The sequence below is a fragment of the Urocitellus parryii genome, chromosome 9 (genome assembly GCF_045843805.1).
Source record: "Urocitellus parryii isolate mUroPar1 chromosome 9, mUroPar1.hap1, whole genome shotgun sequence".
Taxonomy (NCBI): Eukaryota; Metazoa; Chordata; class Mammalia; order Rodentia; family Sciuridae; genus Urocitellus; species Urocitellus parryii.
Genome location: NC_135539.1, coordinates 97,499,642 through 97,524,247, shown reverse-complemented (window position 1 = coordinate 97,524,247; position 24,606 = coordinate 97,499,642). Strand labels below are relative to the sequence as shown.

Here is a 24,606-nt window from a genome sequence, read left to right as displayed (position 1 = left end):
TTGTTGGTTATTTTGCTCTTCTGTGGTTGGGCAATCTACTGCTAGGAATGCTGTGGAGGTGGTGTGTAGTGGTACAAAAAAAGTATCCATAATTATGAAAAATGTGTCAGAACTTCACTAACACCAAATGCTTTTTTGAAAAGTCATTTCAGATTCACAGATACCTTAATACCAGATCTGCCATCAAAGGAACAGAATTATTAAAAAGGAGATCTTTGAAGCATTCTAATTCCATCTCCCTGCAACCAAGACATCTCCTCTTGTTCCTCCCCATACTGGTCTCTGAAAAGAGCAAGCACTTGCATATATGTATGTTTTGACTTTCTGAACTTTTCAACACCCTAGACTAGGCTATATGAAAGCTGAAGTCTGAATACATTTTGACTTTGCTACCCCATAGAGATTTTCCTTTTTTTTTTTTTTTTTTTTTTCCTGGTACTGGGAATTGAACCCAGAGGTACTTTAACACTTAGTCACATCACCAGCCCCTTATTTTGAGACAGGATCTCTCAAAGTTGTTTAAGGCCTTGCTACATTGTAAGTGCATAAGGCCTCAAACTTATGATCCTCCTGCCTCAACCTCCTTAGCCACTGGGATTACATACAGGCTTGTGCCACCAAGCCTGGCCCTCTCTTAAGTTCTTAATTTCTCCAGTACTTCATTCAAAAGCCACAACCCCTTCATTGAAGGCCCTCCAGGGAGGCAGATACACAGCAGTTGGTTCAAGTCCAACTGTAATCAATTTGTTTTCTGTTCCCTCCCCACCATGGTCAGGTCAGGTCAGGTCAGCCGCACCTTCCTCCTCTTCAACAGAGGTCCATGGCAACACATAAGAAGCAAGGTGTGGGGATTTCCAAGATGAAATATATAAATCTGGCTCATAAGAAGTACTCAGGTAGAATGGTAGAATGTAGTACGTTTATTGTGCCCTTCACTAAGGTCAAACAGGAGGGGCTGGATGTTTGGAAGTAAGTCTACTTTTAGCCAGTTCTGCCTTGGGGAAAGGAGAACACCAGTTAGAGGGGCTTTCCTGAGAAGCCTGTCACTAACAGGCCTTCTCCTGATCCCTGGATGTGAGAGGAGAACACAGTATGATTCTTGGCCAAGCCTGGTGAGGCATGCTAGATTTCCTAATGCCAAACAAATATCCAGGAGATCAAAGGACATATGTGAGTTTAAGTAAATATTGATTTATTATCTCAAGTTGAAGACATTAACAAGATAAGATTGGGCCGTCCAGTGGGATTGCAAGCAGGTTGACAGACTGGTGCATGGATAGCCCAGGTGAGGTGGGATATGTTCTCTTGTTAGAAGCACTACATATGGGCAAGGTGCATTCCTTCATTCAGTTGATGGTGAGATTTCCCAGGGAGAAAAAAATCACATGGGCCCTGCCCCCAAATCCACACAGACTTCCCAGACTTCTAAGGCCCACGTTCAGCAGCAGTTTCCACTTGGCTCCGTGGGGTAGTCCTCTCTCGCGTCTCCATCAGCTACCTTGACCACAGTGTCAAGGGAGATTTCTGCCTGATGGTCTCTGCTTTGCCGATGGCTTCATCCCACCATGGTGGGTTTGTAGGTTCTTCTTCCTCTTCCCCTGGGGGCCTGGGGACCACACTCTGGCTTTCTTCTTTGCACCAGGCCTTCGTGACATCTTCTTACTGCTTGTGGGAGAAGCAGGCTTCTTGGAGAAGCCTCTCCGAGATGAAGCCTGGTGTGAGCTAGAAGCTAATGTGGCATTGGATGATTGTCTAGCAGCTTTCTCCGACTGCTCCTTTAGCAAGTCCAAGACTGTCACTGGGAGACAAGCATTATGTTGAGTGAGAAATCTAAATCCTAAAAATAACTATAAAAGAAGCACCAACCAGAAAACTTACAACTGCATAAGGACTTTTTAATTAACTTTTTGAGTTTTTTTAAGAGAAAGGGTATCACTATGTTGCCCAGGCTAGCCTTGAATTCCCAGGCCCACGAAATCCTCCTGCCACAGCCTCCTGAGTAACTAGGATTACAAGTACACACCTCCATACCTGGCTTGCATAAAGATTCTTTAACCCTAATTCTTTTTATTAATGTTTTTTGTAGTATTGGGGATTTAATCCAGGGCTGGTCTCCCACTGAACTGCATCCCCAACCCATTTTTATTTTTATTTTGAGACAAATTCTCACTAAGTTGCTGAGGCTGACCTCCAGCTTGCAATCCTCCTTCCTCAGCCCCCCCAAACCCCTGTGAATACAAAAATTCCCTTCAATGGCCTTGATCTACGTATCCTCCTTTTTTAATAGGGTCACTCCAGAGATATATGGCTCTGGAATATTTCCCTTAAAATGGTATCCATCTTCTGTAAGTCTTTCCTGTCTACCCACTTTGTCTGGAGGAAAAATTCCTCAAGTTGACTAGGATACCTTCTCAATGCCCTGGACTTATATAAGGGAACCTCAGAGCTATATTTACTTATGTGCCATCCCTCCTCCCACTTGACTCTGACATTCTATAGGTCCATTACTGTATCTCCAGGGCTTACCACAGTGCCCATCACAAAGTAAGCACTAAATAACTGATGCCCGATGAATGAATATATGGCCATATAAATAAATGAAAGAAAAAACCAAATGAATGACTAGAGGGCAATTAGTCACAGTAGAGGCAGGTGTCTCTCCCACTCTGATTTTTCGAAGGGAGATACAGACTGAGCAACAAGTGACAATCCTCTTAGAGAAACCAAGTCCCTCCACCCTGTGGTTATAGTGTCTTTGCTGAGGGCTCTTCCTGCAGCTCAAGGTCAAGATTGATACCTAAAACTCAAAGAGGAACTCACCAGCAAGTGGCCTGAATTGGATTTGCTTACTGGTGATCTTCACCGGCAATGGCTTATATTTGCACTTGCCTGGGGGTGCTCGCCTAAAAACACAGACAGAAAGGATGAGGACGGAAAACTGTGAAGATGCAACCAGGAGATCAAGATCACTGAAAAGCCTATGTTGGCAAGAATTGGAGTCATCCTTCTCTTATCCCGGGGATTGGGTAGAAGGAATAGGAATACCCCACAGGCTCAGAGGGAGAGGAGAAAGGCATGGGCATCACAGGGCTTGGGACCTGGGAGACAGTGCAGTGTGGGGTTAGGAATATGGACCTGGGGACAGACAGAATCAGGTTCACATCCTGGTGATCAGCCTTGCTAATTTCTCACCTATAAAATGCAAACTATAAAATACTACTCATCTCACATGGATATGGCAAAGATTAAATAAGAGCTGTGTGCCTGGTGTACTATAAGTGATTAACAAAGAATGAGATTTAAAAAAAAAAAAAGGCACTCAGAACAAGGCCTAGCACAGGACATGTGCTCACCAGATGATGATGGTGGTGGTGGTTCCCCTTTAAGGAAAATCCCTCCCCAAATGCGTGGCAGAGCCCTATGTAATGCAAGCCTCTCTGTCTAGCAGCATACTCCTTCTTAAACTGCTCATCCCTGGGTGCATCTTCTGAAATAGAATGGACTTTGGGCAATGTGAGAACTCCCATTATGCAGAGCAGAGCTGAGACTCCCCCCCCCCCATGCAATCCCCACTTTTTCTCTATCTGACTCCAAATCTCCCTTTTGCTAGCATCATCCTTAGCCCAGGTGGGGGGGGGGAAGTAATTTGAATTATTTAGGAAGTATTTTTGTAGCGCTTAGGCACTATTCTAAATATTTAATAAATATTAACTCACTGAATGCTCATAATAACCCTGTGAGATAGGTACTATCATTAGCCCTATTTATTTAGTTTTGATTTATTTTTGTTTCCAGGGATTGAGCCCAGGGGTGCCTAACCACTGAACCACATCCCCAGCCCTTTTTTTTATTTTTTACTTTGAGGCAGGGTCTTGCCTAGTTGCTAGGCTGGCTTTGAATTTGCAATTCTCCTGCCTCAGCCTCCCAAATTCTGGGGATTACAGGCATGTACCACATCACCCAGCTGTCCCCATTTAAAAAAAAAAAAAAACTAAGGTACTTAAAAGGCTAAGAATCAGGCTCAAGGTCACAAGATTAGTCAAAGGCAAAGCCAAGATTCAAAACCAGGTTCTAGGGTCCTTGTTCTCAAGCACGGTATTTGGCTACCTCTAAAGGAAGGGCAGGAGGAAAAGTCAGAAAGAAAGGAAGGATACAGAAATCCATCCATGCCACCCCAAATGCCGGGACAGGTGCACAAAGTGCAAAGACAGGCTGAACGAGCAAGCAGAGCTGAGTCTGGCCCACTGCAGCTTTAGAAGTCTGTGTGAGTCAATGTAATGATAACTGAGCCAAGTAAGCAGAGCTGAAATAACTGATCCCAAAGGAGAACTGAGTTCTTATCTTGAGCCAGGTCTTCCTAGCCACCTTAAGGGAGTGATTTAACTTGCCTAGGCTTAGGTCTCCTTAGGCCTGGACTGAGCTGCTAACCTGCTTCACTGGGATGCTGCCACCATTCCAGGAGAACGTGCATGCACAGCACTGAGGGTAGCCTGCCACATTGTAATAACTCAATAAATGCCACTGCAGAAAAAGGGGAATGAGTGAGGAGATGTCTTCGGTCGTGGAAGAGGCCTTACTACTACCTTCTCTCTGGCCTCTTACAGCTGCTCTTCTGAAAGAGTTGAATTACCTCCAAACCAAATAAGGAAACTACCAAAGGAAAGAAAAAGTGATTCACACAGGAAACCTTTGTGTGGAAAGACCAGAACCCTCCACCCCAGGCATTATCAACTCACATGAGCACTTCAAAGGCTGGGGATCTCTCCCTCCCCTGAGTACAGGGGATGTATGCACAGAAGCAGAGACACTCCAGTATCAAGTTCACCCCTTGGAACTTGCCCTCCATTCTCAGCAGAGCCCCACAGGTACAAGCTAGGGGACTGAGCCTCTTCTAGGAACTTCTGGGAACACACAACCCCAGAGCCCAGTTAAATAGAAGCTGAACTGGGCAGGGCCCCTAAGCCCTGCACATAGGCCTAATGGCTACTGAACACCAATCACATCTGGGAGACTGGAGCCTCAGAAGGTCATTAAGGTGATTAATTCCTGGGTAGATCTTCCTGCTTTGAGTAAAACTCCTGAGATAATTGCAGTGCGCTACCCAGACTGCTCAGTGTGGACACACTGCCTCACCCTACAGGGGCAGAAACACTGACCAGACTCAACAACCTCACCAATGAGAAACTGGATTGTGGCTCTGATCTGTTCTGCTGGAAGATGGTTAGACTCTAAGAGAAGTGGGTAAAGCAACAGCAGTAAACAAACAAACAAACAAACAAAAGAATCTACCAAGTGATGAGATACTACCACTGATTCCAGAGAAGGTCAGATGGAAATAGAAAGAAAGCTAACTGCTGAAGGTATTGGCCAAATACCTTGAGACCTCAACCAAGTCCAGCAGACAGGGTAGCAATACTTGCTCAGGTGGTTGGGGGTGTATTCCTGTTGTCACATTGCCCCCAGACAGAAATCTCCAGAAGACTATCTTTTAAAAAATAGGCACCGGAGGGATAGACCAGTCACCATGTAATGCCTCAAGGTCCTGGTTTCCAACTACAACAAGACCATTTCCCAAGGAGCCCATAATTCCTAGGGACACATTATCCTACTCACTTGTTTGCCCAAACTGCTCTCTTCTAGGGCATAGATGTACTTTGTGATCATTTTTGGCAATTCTTGGGAAGTAAACACTATTTTTAGGTCACTGTCATGGAGAAAAGGGTTAATAAAAATTAATTAAAATGTGCCTGAGAAGAAATGACACCAAATCTTACCTTGAAGGATCAACAAATTTGTAAATAGATCCATGTGGCGCGTAGGCACTTGGGTAAGAGGTGGCCAGGAAATACAGCTCCCCTGAGTAGACAAGCAATAACAGGTCATCAGCAGGGCTGAAACAGGGATGCAGACACAGAAAATGAAATGAGGTAATGGTCCTCAAATGCAGTGAGCCCCAAGAACAGAACTCTGTAATCCTGATTCAGCCTTCACTGGACTGTGAGCTCCTTGAGGATTAAATCCACCTTTGAATCCTAAGACCAGCTCAGAGCCCAGCTGGGCAGCACACACCTGTAATACCAGCAATTAAGAAGGTTGAGGCAGGAAGACCACAAGTTCATGATCAGTCTCAGCAACCTAGAATGATCCTTTCTCAAAACAAAACATAGAAAGAAACTGGGGATGCAGTGAAAGGATGCCCTTGGGTTAAATCCATAGTAAAACAAACACACACACAAACACACACAAAGACCAGCTCAGAGGGTGGTCCATCAGAACCAGACAGCCTTCTCCTTTATCATCTCTTTGCACTGTGAAACTTCACCTTGGTGAATCTCCATTTCCCCCTGACCCAGCCCTCCATACTGATAAGATTCTCTGAGACTTGGAAATCCACTATCCATAGACCAAGGACCATTATTGGTTGCTTGTCTTCTGTTTTGTTTCCCCTCAGCCTCAATCTCTTGTCCTCCCCACCCCCACCCCCTTTCTTCACTCCCTGGACCATTTATTTCCTCGTGACCTTCCCTACTCTTCAGCCTTTCCTCTGGCTCTTCTCATTGCCCTCCAAAAATCACCTCCATGTCAGGCGAGGTGGCTCACGCCTGTAATCCCAGCTGCTCAGGAGGCTGAGACAAGAGTATCAAGAGTTCAAAACCAGCCTCAGCAATGTTGAGACACTTAGCAACTCAGTGAGACTCTAAGTAAAATACAAAATAGGGCTGGAGATGTAGCTCAGTGGTTGAGTGCCCCTGAGTTCAATCCCCAGTACCAAAAAAAAAAAAAAATCACCTCCATTCACCTTCTCATATATCACTTAGAAAGTGCCCCACTTCTCCCTATATCCTTGTGTTTAAATTTCAGAAAACGTCATCAATTCCATTCCCACAGTACCTACCTCATTCCACCTGACTTTGTAATGATCTGTGAGGGACAGTACAGATGAGCCCCACAGTTAGATAGATCTAGGTGTGAATTCTGTGGCTTCTGATGACACCAGTTACCAGCTTGTTAGCCTGGGTAACCTCCTAATCTGAATAAACCTCCAGATAGTTATTCATTCATAAAATGGGGATCACAATTGATCAAATAAGAAAGCATTACTTTCTTATTTCTCTATTTCTGAAGTCCACATGTAACCTGGGTCATTCTCCAACAGGAGTCCCTCCAAACCATCAAAGACTTCCTGGTCTCAAAGGAGAATCGAAAACCCTGTCCTGCTGCATATTCCCTTCACATAACTACCATCAGTGTAAATTATACATCTTCAACTTGCCGTAGACTTCCCATGTGTAGTTAAGGGGAAACAAAACTAGAGGGAATTTTCTTCATTTTATTTATTTTTTTCTTATTTTTCTAGGGATCAAACCTAGGGCCTTGCACTCTGGAAGCAAATCCCAGCCCAACAGAGGTGAATTTTAACTGTAGTTTCCAATTGATATTTTTAGTATCTATTTTTCTAATTTTTTATTTGTTTTAACTAGTTACACATGACAGCAGAACGCATTTATGCATTTTAGTATATCATACCTAAATATAATTTCTCATTTTTATGATTGTACTTGTTGTAGAAGAATCACATCAGTCAATCATACATGTATATAACATAATAATGTTTGTTTCACTCTACTATCCTTCCTATCACCATATCCTCTCCCCTCCCTTCACTCACCTCTACCTAATCAAAAGTAACTCAATTCTTCCACAGCCTACCCCCATTATGAATTAGCATCCACATATCAGAGAAATCATTCAGCCTTTGATTTGGGGGGATTGGCTTATTTCACTTAGCAAGATATTCTCCAACTCCATTCATTTACCAGAAAATGCCATAATTTCATTCTTCTTTAAAACTGAGTAATATTCTATAACACACACACACACACACACACACACACACACACATACATATCACATTTTCTTTATCCATTCATTTGTTGAAGGGCACTTAGGTTGGTTCTATAGTTTAGCTATTGTGAATTGAGTTGCTATAAACATTGATTTATCCACATCACTGTAGTATGCTGATTTTAAGTCTTTTGGGTATAAACTGAGGAGTGGGATAGCTCAGTCAAATGATGGGTCCATTCCAAGTTTTCTAAGGAATCTCCCTACTGATTTCCATAGTGTTTGCACCAATTTGCAGTCCCACCAGCAATGTGTGAGTGCTCCTTTTTCCCCAAACATCCTCGCCAACATTTGTTATTGCTTGATGATTGCCATTCTGACTGGAGTGAGATAAAATGTTAGAGTAGTTTTGATTTGCATTTCTGTAATTGCTAGAGATGTTGAACATTTTTTCATATATTTGTTGATTGATTGTATTCTTCTGGAACAAGACAAGGATGCCCTCTTTCACCACTTTTATACAATATTGTCCTCAATAGAGCAATTAGACAGAAGAAAGAAATTAAACGGATACAAATATGTAAAGAAAAACTCAAACTATCATTATTTGCTGATGACATGATTCTATATTTAGAAGAACCAAAAAATTCCACCAGGAAACTTCTAAAACAAATAAATGAATTCAGCAAAGTAGCAGGATATAAAAATCAACACCCATAAATCAAACGTGTTCTTATACATCAGTGTTGAATCCACTGAAAGAGAAATTAGGAAAACTACCCCATTCAAGATAGTCTCAAAAAATAAAATAAATACTTGGGAACCAATCTAACAAGAGGTAAAAGACCTCTACAATGAAAACTACAGAAAACTAAAAAAAGAAATTGAAGAAGACCTTAGAAGATGGAAAGTCTGCCCATGCTCCTGGATAGGCAGAATTAATATTGTCAAAATGGCCATACTATCAAAAGCATTATACAGATTCAACACAATAACCATTAAAATCTTAATGAGTTCTTCATAGAAATAGGAAAAGCAATCATGAAATTCATTTGGAAAAAATAAGAGACCCAGAATAGCCAAAGCAATCCTTGGCAAGAAAAGTAAAGCAGGAAGCATCACAAGACCAGACCTTAAACTATACTACAGAGCTATAGTAACAAAAACAGCATGGTTTTGACACCAGAACAGACACATAGGCCAGTGAAACAGTGTGGGAGGCTGATTAGCACGTGACTGCGTCTGTCTCTCCTTCTGATTGGTGTGGCATCATCATTTCGTTGGTCACTCTATGATCTGGTTGCCTAGGTAACCGAGATGATAGCCCCAATCTTTAGGGTGCAAGCGACTGTGTCTTTGTGGATGGGCATGCCTTCCTATGCTCACCTGTTCCTTTGTGATATTACCCCTTGCCCTGTTTGGGACAGAATGTTCCATGGAAACACCCTTTGTGTGTCCCCTTCTCTTACATTGCCCTTGGGTGTGGCCTTCCTAGATGTCAGTCAACCTGCTGACAATAGACATCATGAAGCTAGACTTAGCCCCTTGAAACCTTTGAAACCTGACCCCTTGCCTCATTTGAATAGCTTCTCCTCAATAAAAGGGGTCAGCATGTGTGGGCTCTTTTGCTCTCGTTCTCTCTCTCTCTCTCTCTCTCTCTCTCTCTCTCTCTCTCTCTCTCTCTCTCTCCCCCCCCCCCACTTTCTGCAGGCCCTTAAGGTCAAAGGAGCCGTCACAGCACCCCCAAAGAAAAAGGTATTTCTGTCTCTTGTGTGGTTATTTCGTGCAGCCCAGTTCCCCTGGAGTGACTCCTGAGTGTTTTAGTCCTGAGCAACCTGACAAAACAGAATAGAAGACACAAAGGCAAACCCACACAAACACAGCTGTCTCCTACTAGACAATGGTGCCAAAAACATTTACTGGAGAAAAAGACAGCCTATTCAACAAATGGTGCTAGGAAAAATAGAAAGCCACATGTAACAAAATAAAATTAAACCTCTATCTCTCGCCCTGCACAAAACTCAACCCAAAGTGGATTAAAAACTTAGGCACTAGAATAGAGACCCTGCACCTACTAGAAGAAAAAGTAGACCCAAATCTTCACCATGCTGGCCTAAGATCTCACTTCCTTAACAAGACCCCTATAGCGCAAGAAGTAAAATCAAGAATCAGTAAATGGGATGGATTCAAACTAAAAAGCTTCTTCTCAGCAAAAGAAACAATCAATAACGTGAAGAGAGAACCTACAGAGTGGGAGAAAACCTTTACCACATGCACCTCCAATAAAGCATTTATCTCTAGGCTATATAAAGAACTCAATAAACTTAACAGCAAAAAAACCCCACAAATAACCCAATCAATAAATGGGCTAAGGAACAGGACACTTCACAGAAGAAGAAATACAATCGATCAACCAATATACGAAAAATTGTTCAACATCTCTAGCAATTTAGTATCTATTTTAAGGAGAAAAAACTACCATATATCCTTTGAAACAAAATACATGCAATATGAATTTACTGCAAACATCATTACTTTGGCCAGCCCTCTTGGAAATGAGCTTAGGTGACTGACATTCAGAAATCCAATCAATCAAAACAGCAAGGGGTGGTCCTACATCAGCCATTCACTCAGCAATTATTTATTTATACTAGCTATCAACTCTGAGCTCAGTAAGTAAACTGTGGCATTAGTTGAGGGAGAGTTCTGGTTCCACTAAAAAATAATTCACCTAATGCTGGTGAGTGATAACATAAAATAATGAAAATTTTTAAAAAAGATTTTTAAAAAAGTTTCCAAGTGGAAAGAATATGCTAATAGCAAAAAATACAAATTCATTTATGCAACAACAAAAAAAACCCCACCAGCTCTGGGAGAAATTTATTTGCCTGGGGAAGATTCTCACTGGCTTCAGGGCTGCCCTTGGGCAAACACCTGGCAAGTCCACTTCCTAGAATTCAGCCAAGGACACTTAGTTTTGTTTGCCAGATGTACTGACTGGTTTTCCAAAACTTCCTGCTTTCTCCTGAGTCGCCTGCAGGCTCAAGAAACCAAACCACCAAACCCAGGGGTCTGTGGCCTCCTGTAAAATAGTTACAGAAGATGGCTGCCCAGTGTTCCTGGGCGGCCCTGCCTCTGGGGGTCCACAATCATATACTTTCCATCCTCCTGCCTGCCTGTCGGTCCTCTCCTTTCTTATATGTTTGGACTTCTAATTTGGAACTCACACTGGTGTTTTTCTGTTAAAAAGGCTTGAACTTTCCAAAATGCCTTCTACTTCTATAAAACCTTCATCTCAAACTATCTATCTACTCATCTGCTGGCTGAGAGGAAAGAATACAGGAGCTAACAGATCTCTTTATAAATTCTACTCAAGTAAAGATCCTGTACAGCCACCCCGTGGCTCAGAGTGGAAAGAAACCAAACACTCAGGAACTCTTCAAGGCTCTGGTGTCCACCTACAGAGAATCCCAGGACTGGAAGAGACTCTAAAAGAGAACTTTATTATCTTCTTTGCCTCTAAGCATGTCTAGATCCAGTGCCAAATACTAAAAAGATCACTATACACACCTGTATAAAAACAAAACAGAATTTATTTAAAATTTGGAAGGGTAATCTCTCAAAATGAAACATAACGTGAAGCTAAAATTAAAAGTCAGTTCTCTAATGATAAAAGTCTTGGAAAATTTTTAGAGCTGAGTGTCTCTTCTCCCCTCTCATACATGAGCCCATGCCTAGCTTCAATGATGCCATTAACATGTACCTAGCCACTTCCTATCTACCTAGCTGTCTACTCTTTCTTCAGATTTCTCAGGAAATAAATTCTCCCTTACTCACAAATTCTTGGCAGGGTCAGGCCAACTGGTGAGCCAATCATAAGAAGTCCCTTCTGCTAGGCCATCGAAGGAGGGTAAGCGTTCACAATCCATTTAGTCTGGCCCCCTGGCCTGCACGTGGCCCTGTAACTGTGATTAAGAATAAAGAAGGAGGGGCTGGAGATATAGCTCAGTTGGTAGAGTGCTTGCCTCGCATGCACAAGGCCCTGGGTTCAATCCCCAGCACTGCAAAAAAAAAAAAAAAAAAAAAGAATAAAGAGGGAACCATTTGTGAATCTGTTCATAGTCAAAGGATCAAAAAGACCAAAATTCAAACTTGATATGCCCCTCACAATGAGATGTGCAGGTCAAACAAGACAAGTAGGCTAGCATAGCAGCCTATTTATTTGTTGGTTTGTTGGTTTGCAGTACTGGGAATTGAACCCACGACCTTGCACGTGATAGGCAAGCACTTTACCACTGAGCAACACCCCTAGCCTGAGCCTGTTTCTTTGTTGGTGAAATGAACCTAATAATTACGTCACAGAGGTGTTGTGGTTACTAGTTGAGGTGGAAAACATGAAGTGTTTTGAAGAGTACCCAGTATGTTAAAAGAGATGATTAAATGATAATAATAGTAGAAGCAGTATTTACTGTATAAATAATGACAACAATAATAAATGTTCAGTCGATACTTGTGATAATCCAAGTAAAGTAAACAGACATCAAACTGCTCTGCCCATGGATTACCTGCTTCATCTTCAGCAAAGGAGATGATGAACTTGCTATAGGTGCTGATCAACCCTGGGAAAGCACAGGACGAGGTGCTCCCCAGGCAAATGTCTCTCTTCTTCCATTTCTGGGTTTTCCTATCTTCCTGCAAAGCCATAAGTCGACTAGATGAAAAATAAAACCTTGTATTTTAGGAATCCATATTTCCACTCTGCAGAATGTTTTTCCACCTAGAATCAGCAATCATTGAGTGCCAAGGCTAGGTCTCCCACAAAGAGATCAATAACAAGCCTCCCACATAGAAGAACCAAAAAGCTGCTTCAGTGATACTTCAGACCCACTTACCCTCGATGGGGAAGCACATTTTCTATTATAAGTTTAATGCCCTGAGAAGACTGCACCACTGCAAAAGACTCATCTTGGGCTGGGGTTGTGGCTCAGTGGCAGAGCACTTGCCTTGCACATGTGGGGCACTGGGGTTAGATCTTCAGCACCACATAAAAATAAATAAACAAAATAAAAATATTGTGTCCATCTAAAAAAAAACTCTTTTTTTTATGGGTTCTATGACCTTTGACTAGTTGTCCAAAATCTCTAAACCTCAGTTTCTAATGTATATAATGAAAAAAAAATTTATAAAGTGAACCAGGCACAGTAGTGCACATCTGTAATCCGAGTGAATGGGGAGGTGGAGGCAGATGGATTGCAAGTTTTAGGCCAGCCTCTGCAACTTAGTGAGGCTCTAGGCAATTTAGTTTAGAACTTGTCTCAAAATAAAAAAATAAAAAGGGCTGGGGCTTGGGGTATGAGGCACTGGGTTTGATTATCAGCACCACATATAAATAAATGAATAAAATAAAGATCTATCAACAACTAAAAAAAAATCTTTTTAAAGGGCTGGGGATGTAGATCAGCAGTAAAGTGCCCCTAAGTTCAATCCCCAATACCCAAAAAAATATATAGAAGGAGGGTAATGATAATATAGTTTACCATGTAGAAAACTGCAAATATTAAGTAAAATAAGCTATGTAAAGATCTCAAGAATGTTGTGACACATAGAAAGGACTCAAAAACTACCAGCTGTTATTATTAAGTTATATGCAAGCATGAATATGTCACAATGAATTTCACTATTATTCATAATCATAATGCACAAATAAAAAAAAGAAAAATTCAACTAGCTGTTTATTATTATTATTATTATTATTATTATTATTATTATTATTTCTATACAGAAGCAAGTAGGTGCTCCATCTATCTCTAGCATCTATCTGAAGAAGAAAAGGAAGCTGGGTAAGCCCAGGGTGCTCAGTGAATTGCCTGAACAGTTTTATAAAGACCAAGATGCCCAACACCAGGTGATTCTGAGGCATATACTTCAATTAAGAATCACTGCAGGGCTGGGGCTGTGGCTCAGCGGTAGCGCACTTGCCTGGCATGTGTGAGGCACTGGGTTAGATTCTCAGCACCATATATGAATAAATAAAATAAAGGTCTATCAACAACTAAAAATATATTTTTAAAAAAGAATCACTGCATATCATCCAGGCATGGTGGCACATCCCTGTAATCCCAGCAGATCAGGAAGCAGAAGCAGGAGAATCGAGAGTTCAAAGCTAGCCTTAAGCAACTCAGTGAGACTCTTGTCTCTAAATAACATATAAAAATAGGCTAGGGATGTGGTTTAGTGCTTAAGCTCACTTGGTTCAATACTCAGTACCAAAAAAAAAAAAAATCATTGCATATCAAAAAGTGCTATGTGAAGGTGTGATGTGTTTTGGGATGGATAAAGATAAATGAAGTCCTAATGATCTAATAAGTAATGATGAAGGACCTAACCAATTAGTAACTATACCATCTCTACAACTAAGAATTGAAGGATGAAAATAACTACATCTTTCCTAAATAAGATGAAGTAATGGGGACTAGATTTACCATCCCACCTTAATGAGTCAAAACCTGTACAAAATAGAATAAGAGTGGTTTAAAAGACATTGACAAGGGCTGGGGCTGGGGCTCATTGGTAGAGCATTTGCCTAGCACATGTGATGCTCTGGATTTGATCCTCGGCACCACATAAAAATAAATAAATAAAATAAAGGTATTATGTCCATCTACAACTAAAAAAAAAAAAAATGCTAAAAAAAAAAAAAAGACATTGACTATCAGGCAGCATAGGTGTGTCTTCCCTGAGAGACAGAAAACAGATGAGATGAGCTTTGAGATTGTTCTAGATTCTTCCTTGAGAAAGTTCCCAGCACAGAGAGGGAATACACAGGCAGAGCCCAGTAGACTCCCTGAGTTGAAAAGATAGATCTAAGAGTCCAGGAAGATCAAAGCAGTAAAAGTTTTCAGGACAGAAAATAGAGAGAAGAAAATTACACGGAGAAAGATCTTCAGAGATCTTCAAATACTCATCAGTGGGCTCAACAGCAGGCACGAGAGGGGACTACCTAAAGCAAGGGAGAGAATTGGAAGGGAAAGTGCCTGGCAGGGGTCAGGAATGGTACATGCATCATTCACAGGACATTGGCAAAGCCTCGGGAAGCCTTGCCTTAATAGTAAGAAATTGAGAGCTCCAGAAAAGGCACCACTTTGGTCCTGCTTAACAAATATTAACAGCAAGAAAGGATCAAACTATTGTTGAGGAACTTGACTGTGACCCAGAACAAAACTCAAAAATATTTATAGGAACACAAAAATGTGCAGCACCTACAAACTTATATTAATACTTTCTGGTATTAAATAAAAAATTACCATGCAAGTAAAGGAGGAGGAAAATATAACCCATAATAAAGAAAGATCAATTAAAATTGACACACAACTGACACAGGCATTAATATTAGCAGACAAAAACATTAAAGTAGCTGGATATGGTAACAGTCTTGTAAGTTACACCCAATAAAATTGTTCAAATAAAAAAGGCAAAAGCGACATCAACACTTCTTACCCACTCATGAAGTCTCCAAAGATATAGAGGCCATTGAGATTTGGAGATTCACATCCACGATAGACATAGCCCCCAGTGACGGACTTCCCCACTGCATGGCCATAAGCATAGATTGGCAGAATGTCATCTATCCAGGAACAAGGAAAGACAGTAAGTTTCATCACCAAAAATTAAAAGGAAAGAGGGGGCTTTTTTTTCTTAGATGTTGATGGACCTTTATTTTATTCATTTATTTATAGATGGTGCTGAGAATCAAACCCAGTGCCTCACACATGCTAGGCAAGCGCTCTACCACTGAGCCACAACCCCAGCCCCCAAAAGAGGCTTTATAATGCAGTTACCTGACTCAGTGCATGTCATCAGTAGGACAGGTAGACAAATGGATTGTGTTCATTTTTTTTTTTCAACAGGCCAGCCACAATATTTGTGAGCTTCCCAATTGACTGTTATCTAAGCCCTACCCTCCCCCCATCTATAAAGCTGTGTGGTGGAAGATTCAGACACATAAATTTCTCCCCAAAGTTGACGTAGTAGTCAAGTTTAAGAATATGGAAAGTATTGTGAGGATCTGTAAGACTGCTTTGTAACTTAAAGAATCAAAAAGACCAAGAAACAGTGATAGATTCAGCACACTGGAATTTTGATCCAGATGTGGTTTTTAAAACACTTCTTGATTATTGATGTTCAGGGATTATATTCTTCCTGGAGTATAGGTGGAATATCATTTCATTGGGCTGTTACCATTTGGGAAATAAAGAGAAACATGCAGCCACCAATTCTGCTCTTCCAGTGGATCTGAAAATAGTTTGCCCAAACCTCACATGAGTAACTTATTTAAAATACAGATTCCTAGTCCATCCCAATCTCCCACCCACCCAAGATGCAAACCTATCAGGTCTGACCTAGAGCATCAAAATCTACTTTTAAAAAAATAGTCTTAATTGGCTTTATTGTTTTATCCTAGAATTGGGCAACATTCCATTTCATAACAGAACAAGTGTTCCTATGGTCTGAGCAAGAATTTGGTTAGCTTGAAGAAATCAGAAAGACAAAAACTGGTCTTTCAAAGTTACTTTTTTTTCTAGGGCTGGGACAGGGAAACAGAATAATAGGAAAATGACTGATGAGTTAACAGCAAAAATCCACTTCTTAACAAGCACCACTAAGGTGTCTAGGGCTAGTGGCGGGAGAACAACTCAGGGAAGCAGTGTCCCAAAGGACACAAGCAAGGACTTAAACGACTTGCAGGACACTAGGATTTTATTCCTCCAGGAGGCTACCCACTCAACTCATTCAAGAAAGCACCCAGACAGCTTTTTACTTACCCAAAGAGGCATTGTGACAAAGATTTTTGTCGTAACACTCAAACCCTTCCTTTGCCCTCCATCCATAGTTCCCGCCTTTAACAATGAGGTCAACTTCTTCAAACCTGTTCTGGCCCACGTCCCCACAGAACATCCGGCCTCGGCCCTGGCGTGTAATGGGGTCCCCTCGGTCCACAGCACAGCGCCACATGTTTCTGATCCCATAGGCGTAGATGGCGGGGTGGGCCCCTGGCTCAGAAACAAAAGGATTGTCCAAGGGCACTCGGTAGCGCTTGCCGTCAGAGCCTGCCCTGTTCACATCAATCCTTAACACTTTCCCCAGCAGGGAACTTCTGAAAGACAGAAGGCCAAGAATCAGGCTCAGGTAATCATGGACACAAGACCAGAGGTAACCACCAAGGAGGGCTGATTAACAATGATGACAGGAAATGGCTGGGAATCACATAAGGATAAGTACCTTTTTTTTTTTTTAAATATATACAGGATGTTAAGACTTCCCTATTTTTGACTCAAGGAGAACTACTAAGTAAAAGGGTCCACATAACCCTGAAAAAGTTGCAGCTTTAATTGTTAATTTTAATGATGAAAACTGTTTCTCTACAATTTGATTTTATTATTTTTCAGATAGCAAAGGGGTCAGCAAATAAAACAGAGACTTTTATGGAGTGGGGGATACCAGGGACTGAACTCAGGGGTATTCAACCACTGAGCCACATCCCCAGCCCTATTTTGTATTTTATTTAGAGACACGGTCTCACTGAGTTGCTTAGTGCCTCACCATTGCTGAGGCTGGCTTTGAACTCATAATCCTCTTGCCGTAGTCTCCGAAACTGCTGGGATTACAGATGTGAGCCACTGCGCCCAGCCTTAGAACAGAGACTTTTAGGAGACTTTTTCAATGACTTTGATCTCTGGGCTTTGGTGCCCTCAATTGTAAAGCAGAGGAGAGTGACATTACTTAACAGTGTGACTGGGTTCAATGAGTTATTGTGCATATAGTACTTAATGCAATTCCTGAATCATGGCATTCAATAAATGTTAGCTTTCATTATTATTAATTTTAATATTTATAATACTAGGAATAATGGGAGCCAAGTGTTGACTGCGTGCAAAGGAGAAAAGAACCACTGACCTTTATAGGCAGCAGAGCATCAGTGAACTCTGGCACTAGATCACTCAAGCTATAATTCTGGTTCTGCCACTTACTTGCTATGCGACTTCTGTGCCTCTGTTTTCTTGTCTGTAAAATGGCTCTCATAATACCTACATATCATAAGATTCACTCATTCCACAATATTTACAGAGTGACGGGTGTGCTGAAGATAGACCAATTAACAAAATAGATAAAATTTCTTAACCTCAAAGGTTATTAGAATTATAATTCTCAAATACACATTACGTATTTGGAACCATCTCTGACACACAGTTAGCACCCTATATGCACTAGCTCTCTTTAACTCGCTTTTTTTTGGGGGGGGGGGTTACCAGGGATTGAACCCGGGGGCACTTAAACCTCTGAGCCACATCTCCAGCCCCTTTTTCATATTTTATTTGGAGACAGGGTCGCACTAAGTTGTTTAAGGTCTCACTAAGTTGCTGAGGCTGGCTTTGAACTCTCAGTCCTCCTGCCTCAGCCTCCTAAGCCGCTAGGATTGCAGGAATGCGCCACCACTCATGGCCACATTAGCTCACCACGCACATTAACTTTTTAGTGTCCCCAGGGCCTACCACTCCTGAAACACTGAGCTTGGTAACATAATTGGATTAAAGTTAATTGAAAGATTGATTTCATGGATAGTGTCCTATTAACATATATTTAAAATACTGATCTTTCTTTACATAGTATCTGAAACTTACACTAGGCATCCATAATATTAACTACCAAAGTAAATGATGTATATTATTTATAGGACAGAAAACCAAAAGTTCCTCTCATTTGCCTAAATGGGACTATATATTGCAGAAAGCATTCTGGGTTTGACTCCACCTCAACCAAAACACTATACCAAAGGTTGACTCTAAGGAGGCAGGGACCTTGCTTCCATCCATCTTACTTGTTCTGAGCATTTCCAAATTTGCCAAAGGGATCCCCAGCCTGCCCTCCATCCCCAGTGAATATGTACATGTAGCCATCCAGACCAAAAAGAAGTTGTCCACCATTATGATTTGAGGCTGGTTCTTCTATCTCCAAGATGACCCTGGAAAAGAAAAAGAAACTTCACTTTGACACAGCTAAAGCTACATCCTCTAGAGACACCCCAAATAGAGACACTGGTCCAAGTCACCAAGATCTGCAAAGTCAGCCAAGACCTGCTTCAGGAATCACAAAGCAAGTAGCTTGGGGTTCTGAGATGATCCCTCTTTCCTTCTATAACTCCTTCATGGGTCATTTTTATTCCAGACCATGACTTCACAAGCTGAGACACAGTCAGGAGAACAACCCTCCCTTTCTAGCTCTTGCCTGTTAGTCTCTGGCTCTATATGAACTTTCAATTTCTTTGTTTGAGCAAGTTAGCAGGGATGGATCTATCCATTCCTCATGCTTTCTCCAATCTTTCAATCTGTCTGTGATGGAAAAGGAGGCAAGGTAGAAAGAAGAGGAGAAATGGGCAGGGTGGTAGAGTGAAAAGAACATGAACTGAGGTCAGCTAGAACTGGGATCATTTGATCTCGTATCACTAGTGTTATGGCCTTATGCCACAGCTTCTTGCAAGATCCCACATTCAAGCTAAAGGGCCTGGAATCTAAGGGCCACACAATAATTAGAAGCTGTAATTATTGAAGCCGTGATTGAACTCAGGGACACTCGACCACAGACCACCAGCCCTATTTTGCATTTTATTTAGAGACAGGGTCTCACTGAGTTGCTTAGCACCTCGCCATTGCTGAGGCTGGCTTTGAACTCTCGATCCTCCTGTCCCAGCCTCCAGAGCTGCTGGGATTACAGGCTGTGCTGCTGTGCCTGGCTCACTGTATTTTTTATAATCACTTCTCAATCCCTCTGGCTGCTAGTTCTTGCTTATCCTCTGTAAAGACAACTAAGTCAGGCTCTAATTCGGATTGTCACATCCCATAAAAACCCTTGCCTAAAGAGTCTAACTTGGGCTGTCCTCATTAATTGACGATTCCTTTAACATTTTAAGCTAGAGTTCTAAAACCAGCAAGGTTCCATCTCTTGTCATTTCAAAGGGCTGATCCGCATTATTTCAGAACACAGTAGAGGTGCATTTGCATGAGTCCATCTCACCTCTCCGATTTGGGGTCAGCTTTATTGGGATCGGCCTGAGAAACCTTCATCTCACTAATCCGGATCTTTTCTACCTTCTTCTTGCCCAGGCATGAATAATAAATATAGAACTTTCTGTTGCGACGGAATTTGGGGTGAAAAGCCAATCCCAAGAAGCCCCTCTCATCCCCGATCCACGGAGTGGTCAGTACGATGCTCTTGAGATCCAGGAAAGGTTGCTCCAGGCGACTCCCGTCAGGCAGGTACACCCACACCACTCCCACCTGCTCGGCCACAAAGAAGCGATGGGTGCCGTCCCCGGCGTGCACCATGGAGACCGGGTTCCTGAGCCCATTGGCCACCTCGGCCAGGCAGAGCTGCAGGCAGCCCTCATGGTCCTCGGCCACCACCCCCAGGTTGCGATTGAGATGGTCATTCCTCAGGACGTTGGGGAAGCAGTAATCCTTGTCCGGAAGATTGAGGAGGTGGCAGAAGTGGGCACCGTCCTTTTTGTGGGACTCTCGGAGACCTCGGTCATTGGTGAGGAGGGAGATGGCAGAGTGACAGTCAGAATGGAATGCCGAGCAGTAGTCAAAGCAGAGCCCAGGAAGGTTCCGGAGGGGTGTGTGAGGGTTCTCGGCATCGTAGAGGTGGGCTGCATAGGGCGAGCACTCCTGGAAGACAGCTGAAGGTCAGTCTCAATTGGAGCAAGCAGAGAAATGGCCAAGGGGAAGAAAAAAATAGCATTCTGTCAGCAGTAGTGGTGCGCGCCTGTCATCCCAGTGACTCAGGAGGCTGAGGCAGGATGATTGCCGGTTCAAAACCAGCCTCAGCAATTTAGTGAGGCCCTAAGCAACTTAATGCGACCCTGTCTCAAAATAAAAAAATAAAAGGGCTGGAGATGTGTGTGGCTCAGTGGTTAAGTGCCCCTGGGTTTAATGCCTGGTACCAAAAAAAAAAAAAAAAAAAAAAAAAAAAACTGGAGGGGATTTATTTTGTTTTGTTTTGTGGTACTGGGGATTGAATCCAGGGGTGCACTACACTGAGCTATAAGTCTTTTTTTTTTTTTTTGAGACGAAGTCTCACGAAGTTGCCTAGGCTGCCTCAATCTTGAGATCCTCCTGCCTCAGCTTCTTACTGGAATCACAGGTGTGCACCACTACCCTGGCTGGATTCCAGATTCTGGAGTTTTTATTACCAACTACTAATAAATCACTTCTTGGACGAACATTTTTTATCCGTTAATGCTCCTGGAAGGCAGAAAGAAAAGGGGAGCCAGGTGTGGCGGTGCCTGTCTGTAATCCCAAGTGGCTCAGGAGGCTGAGGCAGGAGAATCACAAGTTCAAAACCAGCCTCAGCAACTTAGCAAGTCCCTCAGCAATTCAGTGAGACCTCCGTCTCTAAATAAAATATAAAAATGAGTTGGGGATGTGGCTCAATGATTAAGCACCCCTGGGTTCCATTCCTGGTACCAAAAAATGGTGGGGGGGGACACTCTGTACTATTTTTAGCATTTAGTTCTTGACACTTGATGTTACTAGATGAACATTTTAAAGAGAAAATGGTATCAAAGTTCTCAGTTTTTTCTCTTGTAAATGCTATATCTACAAGATTTTCTTTCTTTATCAGTTCTTAAGCAATTTGGCAAAAGTTTCATTTATTAAATCTGGGTGTTGGAGACATGAGATGTTATTTCATTCTCTGGTTCTCCATGTTTGAAATATTTTACAGTTAAAAAGTAAATGATCAAAATGGACATTAAATGTACCACTCCCAGAGACTGGGTGTCTAGTAATTTCTTCAGGTATTTGTAAAACTATTTGTGTCTGATGTGTTCAAAGCACTGCACTGGGAACTATACGTATTTGAATTATGACATTTGGGCAATATGACTACTCCTTACACAAAAACATATGAACAGTGTGTCCAAAAAAGTATCTGCTACTTAGACCTCCCTAGACTTACAGAAATTTTTAGGTGAGAATACAATTTTGTGGACAATCAGCTCCCAATGGTGATGAAAGAGAGAGAGGCAACTGAGCCTTGGGAGGTAAGAAAGACAGATTAACTGTGGAGTTTGGAGAGGCAGAGGCAGAGGAGAGCAGTTTGGAGGGTCCATTAGCCAAACCCCACTGATAACTAATCTCTCTCCAAGCCCACCTGTGGGCTGACTCAGTTGCCTGTACTCTCTCAACACTTCACAAAGGAAGCAGCAGCACTTTCTATTCATATCTGTATCCCTGTCTTCTCTTTTTTCCTCTGGACTATAGATTGCAGAACAAGTTCTTGTTTATTGGGCAAAGAAAAAGAAAGAGCCCAGAGTTTCACACACAGTGTCTCTCCTGGGAAAGTCTGGGTCAGCTGAGAATAATTATCAGAGTAACAACAAGCAAAATGACCTGCTCCTGAGTGTCACCTCGCTGACTCCATACAACTCTGGGAGGTGGAATAAAGGGAGAAGGGACACAAAAATAAGAACAAAATACTAAAGAGCAGAAAGGACGATGGAAATGTCACCACCAGCATGGCACACCTTTATGCAGCTGTTTATAGAGTTTGTAGAGTTGCTCATAACTAAACAAACATTTTTTCCAGTTCATGGGTAAGAAAACCCAGGCCCAGGCAGCATCTCTACTGCACACCTTAACTATTGAGTCTCTCCTGCATGCCACGCCCTGCTTTTCGGCACCGGGCACCAGCAGCGAGTGCACAAATTCTCTACTGAAGCTCATGCTTCCTGGAGTTCAGAAAAGCGATTAATTGACCAGTGCTGTTGCTACTATACTTTGATGTGATGTGATCACAGGGTCACAAGATCTGGCGTCTGAACATCTAGATTTGTGCCCCAGGGCTGTTTAACCTTGGACAAACGATTCTGGTAAAATGGAACTCATAATACCTACAGAATCATTGCCAAGAACACACTACAAGTCTGGGGGAAGAAAGAGTGCCTCGTAAATTTTAACAGACATGAGTCGGGTTGTTTGGCTGAAATTACTCTTATTCCTCAAGTCTCTAAAACAAAAGAGATGTTACATGTGACTTTTTAAAACATCACCAAAGAGAGAAGTTGGAAGGAAGAGACATTTTCACCAGGGGAGCTCTCAGAAATAAACAACCTGAGTACTGCTCATAAAAGCCAGGCTTCTGCAGGGTGCCAGTGCACACGCCTGCAATCCCAGCACCTGGGGAGGTTGGGGCAAGAGGATTGCAAGTTCAAAGACAGCTTCAGCAATTTATTGAGGCCCTGAATGTGGCAAGACTGTGTCTCAAAATAAAAAAATAAAAAGGGCTGGGGATGTGGCTCAGTGGTTAAGAGCCCCTGGGTTCAATTCTTGGTCCAAAAAAAAAAAAAAAAAGCCCAACTTCTGACACCACATGGCTATCCCAGAGTTAATTCTAGCGGAAACAGCAAGAGGTGGTGCTCTAGGTGAAAGAGTACAGCCCTGGGGCAGTGCTACCCACGTGGCTGACTTCTGCGCCAGGCTCAGTGGTAATTCCTGCCTGGACTCTGGGGGGCTCAGATAATCTCTCTTTGCAGCATGCAGGGAGTTGGGGTGGCCAGTGCATTTCTGAATAGTGGCAGCAGCAAGGGACATGAATGCCCAGCAGGGTCTCAGATAAAAGGCCTGTCTGGACTTTTGTCACATCGTTAGAGTACACCTTCCTCATGGCCACTTCTTTCATCAGCTCTCTCCCTGTACCCCTAAACACCCTCTTCCCATAAAGTCTGTGTGCAGCCTGTACTCATCAGGTTTCCAGGCTGAGCTCAACTCAGGCGATGCCTCCCAGAAATGTGGATTTTGGCTACTGATGAGCCTGGAGAAGCAGAAACTCTGAGTCATCGCTTGTCAGCAGCTTGAAGCTCTCTCAGTCCAGTTCTGGAATGTTGGGCAGCCAGTACCCCTCAGAGAGCCCCATAATCTCTGCCACTGTTACCATCACACCAGAGACCCCCTTGGCACAAAGCACCCAGCTAAGCAAGGGCTGGACCCCAGCAGATGCCAATGCTTCCCTCTCTCACATACTCTGGAAGTGTCACAGGTGTGCTGTGCCTAGTTCTTTGATCATTGCAGAGAGGACATGGACAGCAGCGGTTCTGAGAGCTCCATGAAAAATACCTCTCTTATTCTTTTGGCTCCTGGGGAAGAGCCCCAGAGGGAGAGCTCTGAGGAACCTGTGCAAGCCAAACTCAGCACACCTGTGCCTCAGTGTACAGAGCACATTGCTGTCCGGCAAGGCACCTGACAGGCAGGTAAGCTCTAAAAGGCTGAGTGTCCAAAGCACCCTCCCCCTAGGACTCGCCAGCAGCCCAGCACCCTTTACCACTGGGGTAGGAAGGCACATTGCCAAGCTGGCTCCATCGTTTCACCTTGGGTTTACACTCAGGCCTACCTGGCAAAGGATGTCTTTAATGTAACCTCCGCACAGCTCGTGGCCCTTCAGATCGAGATAGTTCATGATGTCCCAGTACCGAGCAGCGATGCGGTTGTCCTTGCGCTGGTCACAGCAGCCAAAGGACTCATAGTCGGAGCAAAACTCAAGGTGCAGGGGAGGCCGAAAGGGAGGCCCATAATCCAGGCACTGGGGGTGTCCCTGCAGCAAGCCCATCTGACCCACGAATGTGAGACAGAGACAGACAGTGCCGGGAGAGAGCCTGGGGACCCAGGAACAGCGACCATCATGCAGATCAGGCTTGGGCTTTCTCAGCAT

The 24,606-nt window shown here is 42.8% G+C and overlaps 1 protein-coding gene across 1 annotated transcript; it reads right to left on the bottom strand.

Annotated features, from left to right (window-relative positions):
• Positions 1-1,511: 1,511 nt before the first annotated feature.
• Hhipl2 (HHIP like 2) lies at positions 1,512-24,606 on the bottom strand. The gene is made up of 9 exons (XM_026388001.2): positions 24,289-24,606; positions 19,915-20,567; positions 18,722-18,865; positions 16,668-16,999; positions 15,343-15,469; positions 12,411-12,556; positions 5,775-5,856; positions 2,821-2,903; positions 1,512-1,798 (listed from the first exon to the last, which is right to left on the bottom strand). Exons 1-9 carry the CDS (start codon positions 24,604-24,606, stop codon positions 1,512-1,514), a joined length of 2,172 nt encoding a protein of 723 aa, XP_026243786.1.